Raw genomic sequence first — 20,969 nt, 5'->3', positions numbered from 1 at the left:
GAGATGAGTACAGAGGGAAATACTGGTGTCATTAAAATACATAAAACAAAAATAAATTTAAGGGCTGGGTGGAGCTCAGTGGTAAAGTGCTTGCCTCACATGCAGAAGGCCCTGGGTTCCATCCCCAGCATCACAAAAAGAAAACAAACAACAAAAATACTAAATTAAATGTAAAAGAAAAACATACAAATTAAAAATCCATACACAAGTTTTTATTTAAAGTAGTAATAATACACAAAACAAATAAGTGGAGAGGAAGGAAGTCTTCTAGATTCATTAATAACCTGATCACTTTCCACAGTCATGTGGAACAAGACAGAATAGTGACTTGCTAATTTTAGTCAGCTAAGTGCTTAATTTATTTTATTGTTCTGCATACCCTCAATTACATACTAATGAAAATTAAAATGTAAGTAAATAAAATTACCTACATACTTCTAATTAGCTCCATTCACTAAAATTCGGTTCAATGAAGACAATGTTTCATTTTTTTTCTCTTAAATGGCTTTTACTGTGAGAGATGAGTCAAAGAACTTTTGAAGCATTTCCCACACATTCATCAAGGTAGGAACCCACACTTCCTCCTACTCCACCTCTGGAGAATTCACAAGACTCTTACTAAAATATATTAAACAGTGCTTTCCATTGGTCAATTTCTTTTAACTGCAATAGATAGAACCTGCACTTCAAGACAGTTAACAATTCTTCCCCTACTTGAATTTCCAACTCCAAAGAAAACTGGGTCAGCCCATTAGAAAGCAAATGTAACATTCAAATAATCATTTTCAGAAAAGCACACTATTATTACAACGCAAATAAATCCCCATTACACAGAACCAAGGAAAGCAGATGCAATACCGTCTGCCAATGCAACAACATTTTTTTTTTCAATTACATTACATGCAAGGAAGATGCTTTTCCAAAGATAAACATACATTATACTGTAGCCTCCATGAACACCCAATTCCTGTCTCCTGGAATTTAGCACCTGGAAACCTACCTTCTTACATTTAATCTAAAGACAACCAAGCCTTATACTGAATTCACTCCCCAGCTAATTGTGTTAGTAAGATTCCAGCATGGCTTTCTAAAGAAAGCACTCTGAAGCAATAACCATGCTAATGCTACAGAGAACATTTGCCAACAGGTAAATAAAATGCCCAACCTAATTCCAAGGACATATTCCTCCTTCCTAAGCCCCCAGTTCCATTTAAAGACTGTGAACGTGACTAGAAAGATAACCTTGAAAACACTGAAGTCACCCATGCCATCAATAATATCCATTTAACAAATTTACTAATTTTACACTGTTTCCTAAAACAGATCAGTCTCATCCAGATGCCAGGAATTTAATATTGCTTTTTTAAAGAAAAATATATCAGTGTTTAGAATATGCATTGAAGAAAACTAAATATTACCACCAATACCAATTTAATTAAACACATGCTTTCTCTAAACAGAGCTTCACGAAGCCACAACTGGGTTTGGCCTTGGCTCTCTTAGAAGTCACCTGAAAAAAGTCACCAGCTACACTTCCACTAGCACAGTTTTATCCGGAGTAACCCCATGCCACCCACCCCACCCCCCAAAAAGTATTTACTTTAATCTGTGGAATTCTCTGCCGGCCCCGGCCTGGAAAACTGGGTGGACCCTGAGGACAGGTATCAGGTCTGGCCTTTGGGAGGTGGCCCAAACTAACAGTTATTTGCAGCATAGCATAAAGCTGTGATCTTTGTAAACTTCGATTTGAAGCTTTATAACATCAGGGATTCCCTCCCTCCCCCACTGCTGTTTTGAATGGGGGAGAGAAAGCAAACCAAAAGGATGAGTTTCAAAATAGAAAAATTACTACTTTAATTATAAAACCGTCCCAACTCAATGAAGAACTGTTAAAGATAGCCAAATGGAAAATATGTCAGGATTTTTTTCTTTTGTTTTAATTTGTTTGTTTTTGGCACATGCACAACTATTAAACATGAGAATAACAACTTCAAGGTGAGGGGGAAAGAGTAAAAAGCAGGAGCAGAAAAGGGGGAGCAGGACAGGGCCCAGCCAAAGACCCGCTCACTCAGAAGGGCCCCTCTAGTACTAACTCCTCCATGTGGGGCACCCAGGCTGGAGGAAAGCAGAGGGTTACACAGAACATTTAGCAGACTTAACATTGGATTAAACACACTACTGCAAGTTTCAACAAATGTTCATGGCATACGTAAAAACACATTTACAACAAGAAAGAAGAGAGGCACCTGGAGACATCTGACACTGGGCATGCTCTGCAGGCAACTCAGTGCGCACATGCTCTCTACCAGGTTGGCGCAGCCTAGCCACAAAGACCTTGGCACAGAACACTGCAGGATGACAAAAAGGAAGGAAGAGAAGAAGCAGTTAGAGGCCGCAACAAATCACTCCTTCACACAGGCAACTTGAATGTTAGTTGGGGCAGGGGTGCACCCGAGCGGTTTGGAAGTCAGTAATGGCCCTTGGCAGCTCACTGAACCCTTGGGAGAGGGCCCACGTTCTGTCCCAGGGACAGGTTTCCATTGCCAACCACTGATTTCTCAGGATACAGTAAACAGAATCAAGAGGGAGAGAGAATGTTTAAATGAAAACCCACTAAAGGGAACTATGAGTTTGAGTATAAAACAAGATTAGTGGTGAGATTGTGACTATTATTTCATAAAAGCAACAGTTTCTGCCTAAATCATATAATCATAATTGCCATCATTGTCTAAGAACCTACTACATGCCAGGCACCTTAGACATGCACCCTAATCCTCACACCATGGTGCCAGGAAACGAGGCTCAGAGGGTGGTTAGCACAAGGACACACAGAAATGGAGGGGAGAGCCCGGATTCCAAACTTTAGTTTGTCTGCTCCCAAATCCCACATTCTCCCCACAAGACCAGGATGCCTCTAGGAAGGCATCTGTAATCACCCCAACTCTCACCACGTGTGTGTGGCCTGCACTTCCCTAAAGTAAGATCACAGCAGACCTGGAGAGAAAGGCAAAAGGAACAAGAAAGAGGAGGGACAACAAAAAGGGCTGCTCAACACACCCGGTTTTCGGTGTCCTCCACATCTCTGCATTGTCAAAGGAAAAAACACTGAGAACCATGAGGATGCCCATGTGGACTTCTTGCACAAGTCCACTTGACATTCTTATGAATTTAAATCTTAACTGATTTATCTTTTCAAAACCCTTTTAAGAAGCCTGCTGGTTTTAAAGGAATTGTGGGGGAAAATATATTAAAAATGAGCATAAGGCTGGTATTTAATAACCATTAGACTAGGGTATTCAATAAATATGTCTCAGATCTAAGAGCAATTAATTTACTATGGCAAAAATCAATAACCATGCAAAAAAAAATGAAGGTGGGTGCTTAGGTTAATCAAAATAGTGCAGAAATGTTAGACTCACACTCATAAATTTGCTCATTCTGGCTGTAAATAGGATAGCCAAATATCCTCATTTGCTTGTGACATTCCTGGTTTACACTAATTGTCCAAGCATAATTTTCACTCTCAAAGAATTCTGGTGTGGGGGATAAATTCTATGCTCACTTCATTTACAATATAAGCAAAGATGGCTTTGCATGAGATCAGACCTGGGGTTCTATCCAACATCTGTCACTTACTAGTTAGTTCACCCTTAATGTAAACAATATTGAGATTGTTTTAAAAAGGCACTTAAGAATTCAAAATCTAATGGAATAAAAAATTGAGCAGCTCTCTGGTAACAAAGAAGACACCATACATTTCCAATGTGAGCACTAATTCCAGAGCTTATAACAGCCACAGCTTGTCACAGTGATGACACAGTAGCAGTGCATCACTGACACTCCAGGCACACATACTTTGTTGTCCCAACAGTTACTTATCATAGAATGCCAACCACAGAAAAGATGCTGAATACATTTTTGTACAATATGATGAAAGTAGCTGTCATTAATTAAGCTCCTGTTATTTATTAGACAGCTGACATAGTAAACCCTCAAAATAACCCCTGAAAAATAGATATTAACTTTACAGATGAAGAAACCAAGAACGAGGAGAGGAAAGTTTGTTAAAACAACAACCTGTTCAAGGTGCAAGGGAACAGAGCTAAATGAGAGCAGAATTAGAAAGAGAAATTAATCCTATCTCTGATTCCACTAAGATAAATTCTCTACCCAGTGGTATTCTAGCACAATTATTATTCTAATAATTCTTATTAAAATACTTTTTATACCAGCATGCACTAACATGTTTACACTTTTTTTCTTCTTCTTCTTCTTTTTTGGTACCAGGGATTGAACCGGGACACTTAACACTGACATTCCCAGCCCTTTTTGTATTTTATTTAGAGACAGGATCTTGCTAAGTTGCTTAGGGTCTCACTAAATTGCTGAGGCTGGCTTTGAACCCTCGATCCTCATCTCAGCCTCCTGAGCCACTGGGATTATAGGCATGTACTACACATTTATATGTGTATACCTATATTTATATTTATATTTATATGTGTATACCTGGCTACACATTTATATGGCTTATTTCATTTAAATAAATTCCCAATATCTTGTAGTTAAATTTAGGTTTCCTTTTTAGAATCTTTGTAGTTATCTGATCCACTCAGATCTCAGGACACAGTTTAAGGTTTACACCTACACTCAGATAATAATATCAAATTAACACTTAAACTCACTTGCAAATTGATTTTCATTTATTCAGTAAGAAGAGTCAAGCTCTCTCTGCAAGTTAACATGATTGTTCTGCTGATAACGGGATCTAGAACTTTTTTAAGGCAATGTTTCACATTCATTTAAAAAAAAAAAAATCACAGAGTATGAGAACTGGAAGAAACTCTTAAAGACCTCCCACCCCTGATTTCAGATTAACAATCAAAAAACTCTTCCCATAGTTTTCTAACTTCTAATGATCTATTCAATACTTAAAATTACCATAAAGCAAACTTTCTGGGAACTTATTTCAAAATATTAAGGATTCATTACAAATTTGGTGTTAAAGCTTTTTTAAAGCTTGATATAGAGTTTTAAAGGACCCTCTAAGGTTCTTATTTCCAAGAATTTACCTTTATAACAGTCACAGTAGATACTTTGGTATAAAGAACTATGTCAATGTTTACTAAGGGTCTACTAGGTGCCACCACCATGCTAGATCCCACAGTAGAAAGGTACAAAGGCTATCTCATCTCATTTGCACAATAATCTCACACAATAGGCATTACTTTCCCCAACACTGAGAAGAGAAAACATAGGCTCAAGAGATTAAGTAATGTTCAGTGGGAGCTGGGATTGATTTCACCCCAGACCTGGGGTCAGGGTCCCTTTCACTCTGTTCTACACCTTATACTATTTGCTTCAGAACAGAATATACCAAGACAGTCTGACCCTAGGCATCACTCAATCTGGTATTGTGATGCAACTGCCAAAAACCTATCCAACAAGTCTCCACTCTCAGATCAGGACTAAGATCTTCCAAATTCAAGATCAGTGTTATTATCCATTTGGTAAAGTAAAGATGGTGGTAGTTAAAACATATTAGAACTGCTCTACAAGCAATTGCCTTAGAGCTAAGTGATCAATTACACTGCTGGGGAAAAAAAAAAAAATAGTCCCTACTCAATGGAAAATGCCATTCTAGGAAACATACCTATCTTTTAATACAAGAACCCATACTCGGTGCTCAGAAAAGGTTCCTTTTGCCTAATGGACCAGGAAGGCATTGATCCAATTTGAAAATAATGAATAAAAATAAAAGTACAACATTCATCAACTTAAAGAGCATTAAGATGCATCTACTTGAATCAAAGTGTGAAATATGATATATCAAGAACTATGTAATGTTTTGAACAACCAACAATAAAAATTAATTAAAAAAAAAGAGAAAAGGAAAATTAAAAAAAAAAAAGATGCATCTAGGACCATAACATTAATTGATTTTTGAAGTTTCTATTTTTAAATTTAGGAACTTGGTAAGAAACCTATGTTGATCATTCTAGAATAAACTTTTATCCATCATTCTTTACCTAAATAATGAAAAACATGTTTTCAACTCAGCTATACTCACAATGCAGACTATTATCTTTTTCTTTGCCTTTTTAAAACTTACAGTGGTCTATTATTAAACCTCTGGATTACTGTCCTATTGTTAAAATACATCTCAGGAACGTAACTCTGATACTGTGGATACTTAACCAATTTTAACAAATATTTATTGATCTACTTATTAAGCCAACATCCAAATAAACCAAGCCTCTTTTCTTCAAAGACTTTACTCTCAAATTCAAGAGAAACCCAGGAGGATTGTTGAGGGATATAGAAAAACTCGAAAATGTTTGTTATAATTTCATATTTAGTTGCTTGTAATGACCAGTATTCTTAATTTAGGATTGTTCATAGAAAACAGGAAATGATTCATTCTGGGTTCTGGTATAAACAGCAAATAGCCAATTAGATTGAATTTGAAGGTTCTAGAGGAAATAACATTAGCCAAGGAAGCTGATATGTATTTATTAATTTTGCCATATCCAGTATACAATCAAAAATACCAGGGCCACTCTGCAGAAACAACACTTTAAGTCAGTAAAGATAAGAACAGTAGCTATTCACATTTTTCAGAAGCTAAAAGTTCATTAAGAGAGGTAGGAGAGAAATGTCCTAAGCTCTCTTTCTATTACCATAGGAACCACAAATCAAAAGGAAAAAGTGGTTGCAGGCACCTTGTCTTCTGATTGGCTGGCATGAAGAAATGTTCACAAAAGCTTAACTCTAGTCTGTTTCTAGATGGGATTGTTTTGAACCTCCTGCCCCGATTCCTTCTCAAAGAGGCAATTCTTTTAAAAGCTACCCACAGATGTATTTTATGTTAATCATCTCTCTAATGTTACTCTGATTTAGAAATCTGCTTCACTGCAGGTTTTCTATACCCGCTCCCAAATCTTTTTTGATAAACCACTTCCCACAGAATCATTATCAGTTTCTTCTAACTTCTATCATCATGCCTGAAATAACCAAGTTGAGTGTCTTAAATGCACTGTTTTATTCAACAAAAAACTTATCTGAACTTATATCTATGTGCACACAAAAAAGCAATTAGTGTATTCTTTCCTTCCTCAGGTAGTTCACAGGAGGAAATCTCAAGAGTGTTTAGTGTAAACACACACACACACACACACACACACACACACACACATACTCCCCACAAATAGACAACCTCCCAAGGAAATAGGATGCCTGAACTAAGCCACAAAGGATAAGTAGGTGGCAGTCAGGGGAAAAGAGAAAGAAATTTATTCTAGAATAAATAACACAAGCAAAGCCAAAGAACTAAAAGATGACACATCCTGTGCAAGAATCCGCAGCCAATTCAACATTGAAATATTGAAGTATGACATGAGGAAAGGGCCCAACCACAGAATTCTCTGCTATACTATCTAGCAAAAGTGGGATTTCGACCTGTAAGATGACATCTCTTAAACTACACGTAACAGACAACAATAAATTGCCAATCCTTCCAAGCATGTGGTCCCATTTTATATCCATGTATACAGAGAGGTTTTTTTTTTCCCCAATGCAGCATACATACTGTTCAACAATATTTGTCAGAAAAAAACAGAAGTGGGTCACGTAACACACAAGGAATGGGTGAATGAGAGAAAAGTTCTTTGACCAGGAGTAAGAGAAAAAGAATAATATAAAGCCAAAGCCAGCAACTCAATAAAGCATTAAATAAAAAGCCCATGTTTTCTAGAATATGTAGGGAACAAACAAGCAAAAAAGAAACCTGACAACAGTAACCCAATGATAAAGTGTAGAAGTAAACAAGATCAAATCCAAGGATGTGTTTATAGATAGTCAATTTTTTAAAGACTAATAAATTTTAATAGTGTTTGAATTTTGTAATTCCTTCAAGTGAGACATCAAAATTTTTATTACTCAAATCACTGCCAGATGCAATGATGAGACAGCTATTGAATCATTTTAAGCAGAGGAATGGGCTATGACAGCTACAGCAAAGCATGACTTGATGAAAAGTAAAACAGGAAAGTTTATTCTTAGAGAACCTAGAATACAGTATTTTTGGTTTACAACCAGTATCTTTCAACTAAGCTACAAAGAGTGGAAATAAGGGCCAATACTTACAACTTTCATACTCAAAGTCCTTTTTTCACATAAAATTTCCCATGTCCTCCTTGTAAGATATAAAACTAAGAGTGTCAGGATAATGACACAGGGCTACCAGACACATAGGAGTAAAATGAATGATTGACTTCGTGGTAGTCACCTGGCAGGAACACATTCTCCATTGAGAACCTCTAGCCAGGAGTGGGGAATGATCCTGAGGAATTATACAGCAAGAAAATGGGCTCCAGGGGCATGAACCACCTAGGCTTGAGGGCTGGAGCTCTGTGCAGCTTCTCTTCAAGACTGTCCTCACCTCAAGGCAAAACAGAGAGAGCATTAAAGTTAATCCAAATTAGTAACTATTATATTTTATTTCTGAAACTGTTGCTTTTCAAGGAGCAACAGTATCTATAATGAAAACAAGGCTACAAAGTTTTTAGAAGAGCCTCCTAAAATTCAGAACCTAGGCTTCTACAAGTTATCTTTTAATGGTAACCTATAAGAATTAGCCAACTCTCAACAAAATAACTGATGCTTTTGCTTTTTTTTTTTTTGGGGGGGGGGGGGGCAGGGATTGAACTCAGGGGCACTTGACCACTGAACCATATCTCCACATCAGTACTTTATTTAGAGACAGGGTCTCACTGAGTTACTTAGCACCTTGCTTTTGCTGAGGCTGGCTTTGAACTTGCGATCCTTCCTGTCTCAGTCTCCAGAGCCACTGGGATTATAGGTGTGTGCCACTACACCCAGCCTTCTTTTGCTTTTAAAACAAAGAATCATAATACAGTACTCAGGTGGTAGGGTAAAAGTTATTTCATGATTTAAAGGCATTTTCTATAGCCTTTAAAAAAAAAAATAATACTGGCCCACAGTCAATATGTGTAACATTTTCTTTTGCATATAATGTCACTTTTTTATAACAGAATTTGACAGTAAACATGACACATAACCACGAGTTAACATTTTAATACTCAGCAACTATATTTTAGAATTACATACTTTCTTGTCATAGATACTACATCACAGGATATTTGGGGGCTGATATATACAGTAAGGAAAGAAAATGGAATGGGGCCAGATGGTGGTACCAGCTCATGACTCCAAAAGCTAAAAGAGGAGGAGCCCAAGTTCAAAGCCAGCCTGGGCAATGCAAGACTCTGCCTCAAAATAGCATTTGCTTACCACAAGGGAGACTTTGGGTTCAATTTCCAGTACTAAAAAAATGGGGGAGTAGGGAAAACAGCATGGGAAGAAAGAAGGAAGAGCCGAATGGGGAAATCTAAACTTATATCTGGTCAAGTTTTAGTGATATAAATACTTTACATCTATGAGTTTGATGTTTATAGGTGATCCCTATAAACAGTAGCGGAACAGAACTCAAAGCCAAAGCCCAATCTGTAAACACTACATTTTAAAAAATCACCTTAATGTTCAATTACCTCATCTTGAGTGATTATGTAAGGTGAGACACCAAACCTAAACACTAACAAAACTACAATGGATCTTCATGGTCATCTTTAAAAGAGACAAAGAATCATTTTCTTTTATTTATTTTTCACTGTGATGCTGGGGATTGAACCCAGGGCTTCTCACACACACCAAGCAAGAATTCTACCCTACGTTATATCCCCAGCCCATCTTTTTAAATTTTTATTCACCCATATTTTCTGATTTGTCTAATGACCACCTAGTACTTACATACTACTTTAATACTACCTTTTGTTGTTATTTGTTTATTTGCAGTGCTGGGAATCAAACCCAGGGCCTGATACTTGGCACACCGGGCGGATTCCCTATCAAAGGGCTGCAACCCCAGCCTCCCTTGTATAATTTTAAGTGATGCGTTACTTTAAACTAACAGTAACTTGACAGTTTAAATAAACAAATTCTTTTCCAATGAATGCTGAGTCCATGTTAAACATCTGTCATTTAAAATGTATAAAAATGCTAGACGTTATAAAAATATTTTACCTAGTGATCCCTACAACAGTAGTAAACATCAAAATCATAATTGCTTATTCTAAGGGAATCCACAGGGGGATTCACAACTACCACCTATAACTAAAAACTGTCACCAAGTTTTTCAGAGCTGGAGAGAGAAGAATGAGCTATGCAAAGGGGGAAGCGGAAACTCTATTCCAAGTAGCATTCCAGAACAAGATGTAACAAAATGATCTATTTCCGGCATAGCCACGCAGGTCCTCTGTCGCCCAGCACCACACTGGGGATCAGTTGCAAAGGAGGAACAGATTTCCACGGCAACTGCCAGGTCAGATTGGGCTTCTCCAATCCCAGTGGGTTTATCCAAGACCTCAACCCTGACACTGGAGAGAATTTAACAATAATTAAATTCAGTTTGTTAAATTGAATACTGTTCAGTATATATGGGCTTTTGCCACTTTGCATCTGTGGTCCAACTGGGAAAGCTGTTCAGACAGCACTCCCCTGTGAATGCATGCTCATTTCCAAAGAAAATGCTAAATAATTTTACAGAGAAGAAACAAACTGGGATGGGATACAAACTTCCTACTGCACAACTATACTGTGGTAAATTCTCACCACCTTTGGCCAGATGGGTACCTGAGTTTAACAGAGGAAAAGCTGAGGACCAGGAATATCAAATAACTTGTCAGACATCAAAAGGGGCAGAATTGCAGTTCTGAGTCCAAAATTCCTTGCTTTTTAACCTAATCTATACCTAACCTAAGTGACACTCCTGTCACATCCTTTGCCTGACATTAAACTCCCTAAAGCAGCAAGTACCCCTGGCTTATTTTAAAATTTTATCTGCTTGTCACTCATCTCTACTGCTGATGAGAGTGTAAGAGGCACAATTTCTGGTGAGCACCTCTGCAATACACATTCAAGACTCGGAAAACATGCTCATCATTTGACTCAGCAATTTCACAGGGGGAAAAATATATATATAGCTAAAAAGAAGATTTTCATCACAGCACTGCTCACAATAGCAAAGGAAAGATGTCAACAGTAGGAACTGTTTCCATAAATTACGGACTGCCCATAAGACAGAATATTACATCTCCCCAACAGAAATCATGTTGTAGGAGCAGTAGGAAGTGTCCAGCATGTAGGAAGGAAGCCCCAATACGCTGAAGAGTTCAAGAAATAGTAAGTGAAGAAAGGCAACAAGTCAGGACTTAGGGTCTTATTTTATTTAGTAAATATGAATTAAACACAGGGGATTTTTATTTATTCTTTTTGCCTGTCATACTTTTTCAGATACTGTATCTGAAAAAGTATGACATACTTAACATACACTGGCAATACAGTGTTCAGGCTTCTCGATCCTGTCTTCTCCAGGATTAAAGAGAATACGGCATTTTCACCATTCCTTGGGGATCTGATGACAGCACTTGCCCCTTAGTTCCAGGTCATTCTTCTTCAATGAGGGTAGAGGGCAGGTGGGGAATTAGAGCTACCAGGGTTTGGATGCACTGAGTGATAAAGACACGACTCTAATTCATTTCGCTGCCTGTGAGTTCTGGATACCTCGGGTCTCCAGTCAGATACTCCTAAGTAACAGTGTTCCTGCTTATGAGGCCACCACTTCTAAAACTAACTGTGATTATCCATGCTCCATACTGTGTGACACCTGAGAGGACTTCCAAGTCAGAGGACCTAAAAAGCTGTCTTGTTCTTCAGACATTATCCAGAAACTGAGAAACATCTGATCTCCTTGTCTATACCAGGGTTCCTATCCTTTCCCTAAGGTCTGGATGTGGTTTGTCCCCTAAGGGTTCATGTGCTGAAGGTCTAGTCCCTAATTGACAGTATTAAGAGGTGAAGGGCAGGTGAAAGTGGTTAGGTCACTGCCACACTGGGAATAACACAGTTCTCACAGAACCCCAGTTGGTTCCTGGGAGTGCACTGTTACACAACAAGAAGTCCCTGGCTCCCTGGCTCACCATGTGATCTCTTCCACACAAGCTCCTGCCATTGTAATGCCATCCACCATGTGGACCTAATCAGAGACCAAACAAAGGGGTTTGGTCACCTGATCTCAGACTTCCTGCCTCTAAAACTGATCTCCATAAACCTCTTTTCTTAATAAGTTCCCAGCTTTGGTACTTTGTCACAGCAACAGAAAATGGACCAAGACAGCATCCCAAATACAGTGCTGGTTACATCCCTACAGGATCCTCCACCTACTTCGCCAAAATGAATGCATAACGCAAGTCTAATTGTCTTCCAGCATACCAACCTAAAATCCTTACTCTACTGTCATAAGAGAGGACAAAGTTGGCCTTTTTTTTAAAAAAGAACATTAGAACATATGGGAACCCAAACTATTTTCTCCCAATATAATAAATAAACATTCTCAATTGTTCCAGGAAGAGATATCACTTTCAAGAAGATGACTTGAGGACTATTATTACATCTACTCTCAAAGTCTGACTCAATTTTATAGTCAGACCATAATATAATTTCTATTTTAGTTTTTTCATTCTAAACTGCTTATTTATTAAAAAAAAAAAGTTGGGCTGGGGGTGTGGCTCAAGCGGTAGCGTGCTGGCCTGGCATGCGTGCGGCCCAGGTTCGATCCTCAGCACCACATACAAACAAAGATGTTGTGTCCGCCGAGAACTGAAAAATAAATATTAAAAAAAAATTCTCTCTCTCTCTCTCTTAAAAAAAAAAAAAAAAAAAGTATATAGGCTAGCAAACGAATGCTTCAACAGATGACAAAGAAATTCTTTTTCTTTATTTTGGGGGTGAGGGAGTGCAGGGGATTGAACTCAGGGTCATTTGACCACTGAGCTACATCCCCAGCCATTTTTTATATTTTATTTAGAGACAGGGTCTCTCTGAATTGCTTAGCACCTCGCTTTTGCTGAGGCTGGCTTTAAACTCATGATCCTCCTGCCTCAGCTTCTCAAGCCGCTGGGATTACAGACGTGCACCACTGTGCCCGACTAACAAAGAAATTCTCAAACCAAATATTCTGGTTTCAAAAATTTTTTTCTGCACATATTATTTATTATTTTATTTCCCAGTTCGCTGAAGAGAGGAACATAGTTACATTTCAATGCTACAAAATATTTTAAAGATAAGCAGTTGGGAATGGTGGTGCACACCTATAACCCCCCAGTAACTTGGGAGGCTGAAGCAGGAGGATTGCAAGTTAACCAGCCAGCCTTCAGCAACTTAACAAGACCATCTCCAAATAAAAAACAAAAAGGGCTGGGGATGTTGTTCAACAGAAGAATGCCCATGGGTTCAATCCCAATTACCACAAAAAGTAAATTAAATTCATCTTTAGTAGATTTATTCCCTCAAACGACTCTCCAACGATTCTACAATCTAACATAATCCTTGTCTCACTGTGAGTTCTAAATAAGCACCTACAAAAGGAAAGTTGGCCCTTCTAAAAAACTGTGTGAACTCAAGCCTTACATCACTTAAACAAGCCTTCCACTATTTTCTAAATACTGCTCATTTCCAAAATACATGGTTATTTCCAGAGACTTAACCAGTCCCTAATCCAAATAAACACATATTCCAAGTTGATAGAATCTATGTTTAATTTTATACACACACACACACACACACACACACACATTTAGAAAACAGTGATGATCTAAATTTTGCTTCTTTAGCTAGGAATAGCAAGAAAAGTGAGTTGTCCAAAAATTAAAAAGTGAGTAGTCAAACTAATAAAAAGGGGCACATTTAGGGCTCAGTGGTAGAGCACTCGCCTAGCACATGCGAGACCCTGGGCCGGATACTCAGCACCACATAAAAGTAAATAAACAAAATGAAAGATATTGCATCATTCTGCAACTAAAAAAAAAAATTTTTTAAAGGAGGTGAAGACATTTTATCAACATTTAGTTTATTTTACAGTAAACTTTACACTTGCTATTTTTTCTTATACAACACATTGTTCTTATATTCTAAACTGACTTTGGTTTCACCTAAGAATAAAGCTGTGTGCCTTACAGACCACCGGGTTCTCAGAACAAATGAACCTGCTTTGAGCCTCCCAGCACAGCCAGGCAGTTTGATTCGTCCCCATCTCTCTGTCCTGCAGGCAAGGGGGAAGGGGCGTTCTCACTGCTTGAAGCCAGGGATTTCACTGAATTCTGGAGCTGAAAAAGACTTTATAACCATTCTGTTCATGTTCTTAAAACAGTCCTTTAAATCTCTCCTCCTGTGCTGTTTGTATGCACCCCTTGAAGGCACAAAGCCCTAACAGTAGATAATCACTGCTAAACAAATGTTATAAGAAAGTCAGCTGCAGATTACAGACTGTTTTGCATGTGTACATGTGAACATGGGGAAAACACAACAATGGAACTTCTTGCACAAAGGAACTGACAAAATCAAGATGGAAAACCCCACAGGAATTTCAGAGACACTGGAGTGCTTACTGACTTGCAAAAACCCTATTCAACTTGCTGTTTTAATAACTCTTTGAATGACTTGGCTATAAGCAACCAGTCATGATGTTCTGCAAAGCATCATAATAATTTTTTTTAGTAACTCTGAAAGAATACAGAATTAAGAGGAGCAGCAGACAAATCTTGTGGAGACATTTTCAGCTGCACTTATGTGAAAAAATAATCTGTAATTCACCCATATTTTAACTGATGATATAAAAATCTACAGAAAAACAAGCCGAGCATGGTGGTTCACACCTGTAACCCCAGCAACTCAGGAAGCTGAAGCAGGAGGATGCCAAGTTCAAAGCCAGCCTTAGCAACTTAGCAAGACTCCCCTCAAAATTTTTTTTAAAAAAAGTGGGGGGCAGGGGATGTAGTTCAGTGGTTAAGTGGCCCTGGGTTCAATCGCCAGTAGCAAAACAAAAAAACAAAAAAAGGTCTACAGAGAAACAAATTTGGAGGTGAGACACTGAGAGAGTAGAATTACTTTGAAAAATATTCAAAATAGAAAGCCAAAAACTGATCTATAAACAGGAAAAAAGAGTAATAACTTTTCTTATAAAAAATATACTCACTAGTCATAATTTGTAAAACTTGCACTTACGTTATTATAACTTACGAAAAAATAGTACAAAATAAAACAATTTATAAGTAAGTGAGTAAGATGGTTTACCAATTTATAGCTTAATGTTTTCAGGTCCTTATAGGGTTTGTATACAAAAGCTTCATAAACACTGGTCATCAAATAATTAACATATAAAGTCCAGAACAAACCTGACTAGGAGGCTGGAGAAGAACATGACGCTGAAAGCTTCTGGGGCGGAGGGCAGACACAGTAGCTTTCTGGCTAGTAATTGAAGCAATGATAAACGCACACTGTCAACTCCCAGGACTTCCATGGGAGCCAGAGGAAAGGAAACTTCTTCCCACTGAGTTTGACAACAAAGATGAGGACTAGAACCACATCCACTGATGCCATCGGGTTGCCCTCCCTAGGGAAAGCTGGCACTGCCATTAGGACGGCCCCAAGGAGTCCAAGAAGAACCTGGATCCACACCTACCCAGGGCCCTCTTTTGGCTTAGGCTGGTTTTGTATGAGTAGGGTTTTCTATGCCTTTCAACTGGATAATAACAACAAATCTTAAATATTTATTCCAAACAAAAAAGGCAAAACCCAAAGAGGGGCTAGGATTATGGCTCAGCAGCAGAAAGCTCGCCTAGCATGTGCAAGGCCCTGGGTTTTATCCTCAACACCACATAAAATAAAACAAAATAAAATAAAATAAAGGTATTGTGTCCAACTACAACTAAAAAATATTAAAAAACAAAAAACAAATAAACAAAAAAAAAAATCAAAGAGGAACCCCACATGGTCAAGGTAAGAAAGAGGCAGTATTGTTCTGTTGAAACATTCTTTTCTTTAACCTTTACATTCTTTTCTTTAACCTTTATTTTCATTTTTATACCTTTATTTATTTTTATGTGGTGCTGATGGAACACAATGCCTTACACATGCTAGGCAAGCACTCCTCCACTGAGCTACAACTGCAGCCTCCACTGAAACATTCTTAAATTTATTTTTACTTTTCTATGATGGTGTTTCATTTTTCTGATAAGTGCTCAAAACTAAAGATACCACAAATATTCCACTCATGTTAGAAGCATAGATCCTAGTGAAAGAAGAAAATAAACGAATCAAAATTCTAAGAAGACTGTAAAAAGAAAGCACAACAAGAAAAAATGAGCCTAGATGTTCCAAAGAGCTGTGAAACACAATACTGAGAAAGCTGACCTACATCTTTCTGGGCACTCTATTCCAACTAAGCACTGAGGTGACCAAATACAAACACCAGATAAGTAAATGACCTTAGAGAGAGAGTGCATTTATCATCTAAGAACGCAAAGCCCTACAAACCACTGCAGATACAAAGTGTGGCTATTATAAGTGGAGCCTGCTTTGTGCCCCGCTGCTACCCACAGCCTTATTCTTGCACAGTGCCTAACTCAACCCCAGAAAATGCAGATGCACCAGAGGTCTTGTTTCACCAAGGATCACATACTTGGAAAGAACAGAGAACATCATAATTTGAAAAGCACAACAGCACAGTGGAAAGAGCACAGGCTTTGCATTTTTCTGTTTTATGCAGAAAATGCAGGTTTTATGCAGGTTTGGTGTTTTTTGTTTGTTTTTTCCTAATTTTTAATTGAGACAGAAATACACTGAATCCCAATCCCTAGTTCCTAGGTCTAGCAACTAATCTACAAGAAATATAAAAAGGAACAGACTCTGTGGACCTAATAAGAACATAATCAGCAAATGCCCCAAATGTGAAAAGCTATACAAATAAATAACCAACCAGTTTCTTCAATAAATAAATGCCAAAAAAAAAAAAGATGGGAGAGGTAAATTTTATAGACTCAAAGAGATTTATTTTAAATATATGAATTATATGCAATGTGTGAACTAAATCTGGATTCTGAATTCAAAAAACAAACTATAAAAAAAGATTTTTGAGAAAAAGAGCAGACAAATTCCAATGGAAGGCATCCTAACTGTAGCTGACCGCTACTCCCGAAAACTGATGAGGTTATTGAAGATGAGCAAAGTCTAAGACACTGTCACAGCCAAGAAAATCTTAAAGATACACAACAACTAAGCCTAAGGACATTGGGAATCCTATAACAGAAAAAGAACATTAGGTAAAAACTAGGAAAATCTAAATAAACTTTAGATTTTAGTTAATAAAAATGCATCAATACTAGTTCATTAGTTCTAACAAATTAATGTATTATCATAAAAACTAAAAATAAAGGAAATGGGGGTGGGAAGGAAGTACATAAAAATTCTGTACTATCTAAAACATTCCACAAAATTAAGCCTATTAATTTTAAAAATCTATGAGATAACAAATATTTGATATTTGATACTTTCAAGAAATTGTTCATTTTTTTAAGTGTGAATGGAATTGTGTGTGTTTAAGAGTCTTGTCTTTCAGTCTTATCTTTTACAGATACATACTGAGTAATTCATGGATGAACGGATGGAGAGACAAATGAATGGATGTAAGCAATGTGTCCCAGGGTTTCGTTGGTATGTGAGGAGTTTTAGTGTTTAATAGCTATATGTTTAATTTAAACCTATATCAAAAAAACATACATAACTAGCACAGCAAACCAATGATTTCATAGATTTTAATAGCTTAGGTCTAAGTTTCTCTTGTGAATACATTTATTGAAGTTTAAAAAGAACAGGCAGAGGTAGGTTAAGGTCCCAGGGCCCAATACTGTGACCTCAGGCAAGTTACGTTACCTGAGTGCGCACACCAAAGCAGGCACCCAATCAGCACCAGTTGTGACACCAGGGAAAAGCAGCCTCGAATGCCAACAAAGCAGCGGCACACAAGAGCACCACAATGGGGAGAAAGAGGGAGGAAAGAATTTAAGAGCTACATGGACAGTTTGGCCAGAGACAGTCAAGGCTGTCCCCTTTTCTTCCCAATACCCCAACTGAGAACCTGCTGCTGCTATCTACCCACATCCTGGAAATTCTGCCTGCCCTGGGCCTCTGGCCCTCTTAAGATCCCCAAGCCAGCCCCAAGTCATCCAGGCAGAAGGCTGAGGCAGGAGAATCACAAGTTCAAGGCCAGCCAGCCTGGGGTACTTAGGAAGAGCATGTCTCAAAATAAAATTTAAAATGCTGGGGATGTAATTCAGTAGTAGAGCATCCCCAAGGTTAATCCCCAATACAAGCCAAACAACAACAAAGAGCCCTAGCCTGCTCCCTAATGCTCCTCATACTAAGGTGCTGGCTAGAGCTGTGGTCTCTAAAATAATCCATAGTTTTTCTTTTCATACCCTGGACTGGGGAGAATAAAAGCACAGGCTTTATAGTAAATAAATTAAGATAACATTAAAATTAATACATAAAATCTATCTCTTGACTAGCTATGTGACCTTGAGCAAAAAGTAATCCCCTTCTTCGGTCCACATTTCTTCACATGATAAAATATGGAAAACATACCATAACAAGGTCATAGCAAAGGATAAAAAGTAGAGTTGATATAAATCTGGCAAACAGTAGGTATTAACAATTCCTTCCCTCCTGCGTTGGTAAGGTGACAGACTCTTGGCAAACAAAAAGAGTTGAGATAAAATACACAAAAATCATGAAGCAGAGCACTTCCCAAAGTGTGTCCCTGGGATCACATAGGTTTCAACCAAAATAAAGAGGAAGGGGCTGGGGATGTGGCTCACGCGGTAGTGCGCTCGCCTGGCATGGGTGCGGCCCGGGTTCGATCCTCAGCACCACATACAAACAAAGATGTTGTATCCGCCGATAACTAAAAAATAAATATTAAAATTCTGTCTCTCTCTCTCTCTCCTCTCTCACTCTCTCTTTAAAAAAAAAATAAAGAGGAAGATGAGTTCTGGGGTCAGAAAGTTTGGAAAATGTTGGTAAACTCATTATTAAAATAACAATTATCAATTTGATTTCCAAGAGGAGGAGATTACATGCAGCATTTACTAAATTTACTTGACCACAGGAAGCAACTCACAGAAATAGTGATCTTATTAATCACTGCTTACAACACAGGAAAACAGGGAGGGAGGGGGAGAAGGAAGGACAGATGGACAGCAGTTAAGGCCACTGATATCTCCTTCAAAAGACAGTTAAGTAAAGTGAAACTACCTGGACAATTTTTACAAGTCAATGACAGTATAAAAATATAATCTGGAGGGAAAGAGGGAAAACAGGGATGCTTTTTCAATTTTTTTGAAAGGAATTTATGTTTGATTTTAGGATCAAATTGTTTATGCTTAGTTATTGAAACAAAAAACACCAAGAATTTAGGGAATGAATTAATTTACTTTAAAAAAACATACAGACTGGATACTAGATAGTAATTCTCATCTGCCCTCCCAAGTTTACTCTTTCATTCAACTAGCAGACTGTTTGGCCAGTACTATGGCAGACACTGGAAATAAACAGAATGTAACAGAGTGTAACAGACGTGATCTTTGTACCCCTGGAGATTACTTTCTAGCAAAACAGTTGACTGTCTAGCAGAGGAATACTCAATACATTTATCAACTACAATTTTGTGAACAGTTATAAAGAATAAAGGGGTGAATGCTGCCAGAGCTTTATAAGGGAGCCTAACCTATAAAGGTACCAGGGGACCCAGACCCAGTCCCTGGGGAACTGAGCTCAACTGGAAACTAGTCCAGGAAGAAGGGAAGTGAAGCCTCCCTAAGAGTAACAGATGACAAATGACAAAGCTTGCAGGTACTCCCAAGTAAGAAGCTGATACCCTAGAGGAACGGGAAACAAAAGAAGAAGAAAAAAAAAAATCACTGGGACTGAAGTGCAGAAAGTGAATATGAGAAAGAACAAAACTAGACAAGCGGGAAGAGGAAAAGAGGTGTCAAGGTTGGGGTTTCTGACTACATTTACTTAACCACAACTAAAATCATCAAAGGAACATCAAAATAAAGGATAACCCACACTGGCACTGGACACCTGGCTAGGGTGCCTTCTACGTACATAAATCTTTCAAGGAATTTCTATAAAATATAATATAGCCCAATGCAGCAGTGAACATCTGTGATCCCAGTGACTTTGAGAGGCTGAAGCAGGAGGATTGCAAGTTCTAGGTAGCCTAGGCAACTCATCCAGACCCTATCTCAAAATAAAAAAAAAAATTAAAAAAAAAAAAATTAAAAAGCCAGGGGTGTGCTCAGTGCTAAGTGTTTGCCTAGCATGAGTGAAACCCTGGATTGAATACCCAGTACCAAAAAAAAAAAAAAAAACAGAAAAGACTGGACTGGGAATAGCATTCACTGCACGTAAGAAAGCAAAGCCCAGGGAAGAAATGCAAGGATCTCCTACAAAACCCTACTTTCTGACTCATAGCAGAAATGGCTGCAAAGAAAGAAAGAGCGTCCTAGAGTTGTGGAGACTTCTGCAGCTGGCTTCAAGATGGCACTTTCAATCACCAAAGGGAGCACCACCCAGCCACACCAAACTCCCAAGCTCCTACCCCAAGATTTTCTTCGGCCACACTCCCCACCACCTGGATCCAGAGCTGTGGCAGGACACTACCCTTTCTTTGGAACATTTCCCTTTCTTCACAAAAGAAATACAAACCTGATGTCACTAGTAATTAAAAAACAAATCTTAAAATTCTTTAATCAAATTAGGATATTTTTTAAATTTGAAAATCCTAAAACAGGAGTTTGGGGATAGAATGCATGAGGCCCTGAGTTCAAGCCCCAATAACAAAAACTCTAAAATAGCATAAACCTGGAGTCAAAAATATGGTCTGTCATGTCATGTTCACAAAGACAAGCAGGAAAGTGGGCACAACTTCTGGTTATGTAAAATACACATGCTCTTCAAAATCCTCACCTAGCCAGCACAGGAGGTGCCTATTAAAA

General features: G+C 38.1%; 1 protein-coding gene across 6 annotated transcripts in view; it reads right to left on the bottom strand.

Annotated features, from left to right (window-relative positions):
* Window positions 1–20,969, bottom strand: part of Fbxw11 (F-box and WD repeat domain containing 11) — a 122,937-nt gene that overhangs the window by 77,373 nt on the left and 24,595 nt on the right. Inside the window, exon 2 of one of the 6 annotated variants that reach the window (XM_076856342.1) lies at window positions 2,247–2,348. The exons of the other annotated variants lie outside the window; for them this stretch is intronic. Coding sequence (XP_076712457.1) covers window positions 2,247–2,348 — 102 coding nt within the window. The remainder of the gene's footprint in view (window positions 1–2,246; window positions 2,349–20,969) is intronic. 6 annotated transcript variants of the gene reach the window in all.

The sequence above is a fragment of the Callospermophilus lateralis genome, chromosome 5 (assembly GCF_048772815.1).
Source record: "Callospermophilus lateralis isolate mCalLat2 chromosome 5, mCalLat2.hap1, whole genome shotgun sequence".
Classification (NCBI taxonomy): domain Eukaryota; kingdom Metazoa; phylum Chordata; class Mammalia; order Rodentia; family Sciuridae; genus Callospermophilus; species Callospermophilus lateralis.
The sequence above is the reverse complement of the archived record's forward strand: the minus strand, read 5'-3'. Positions and strand labels throughout refer to the sequence as shown.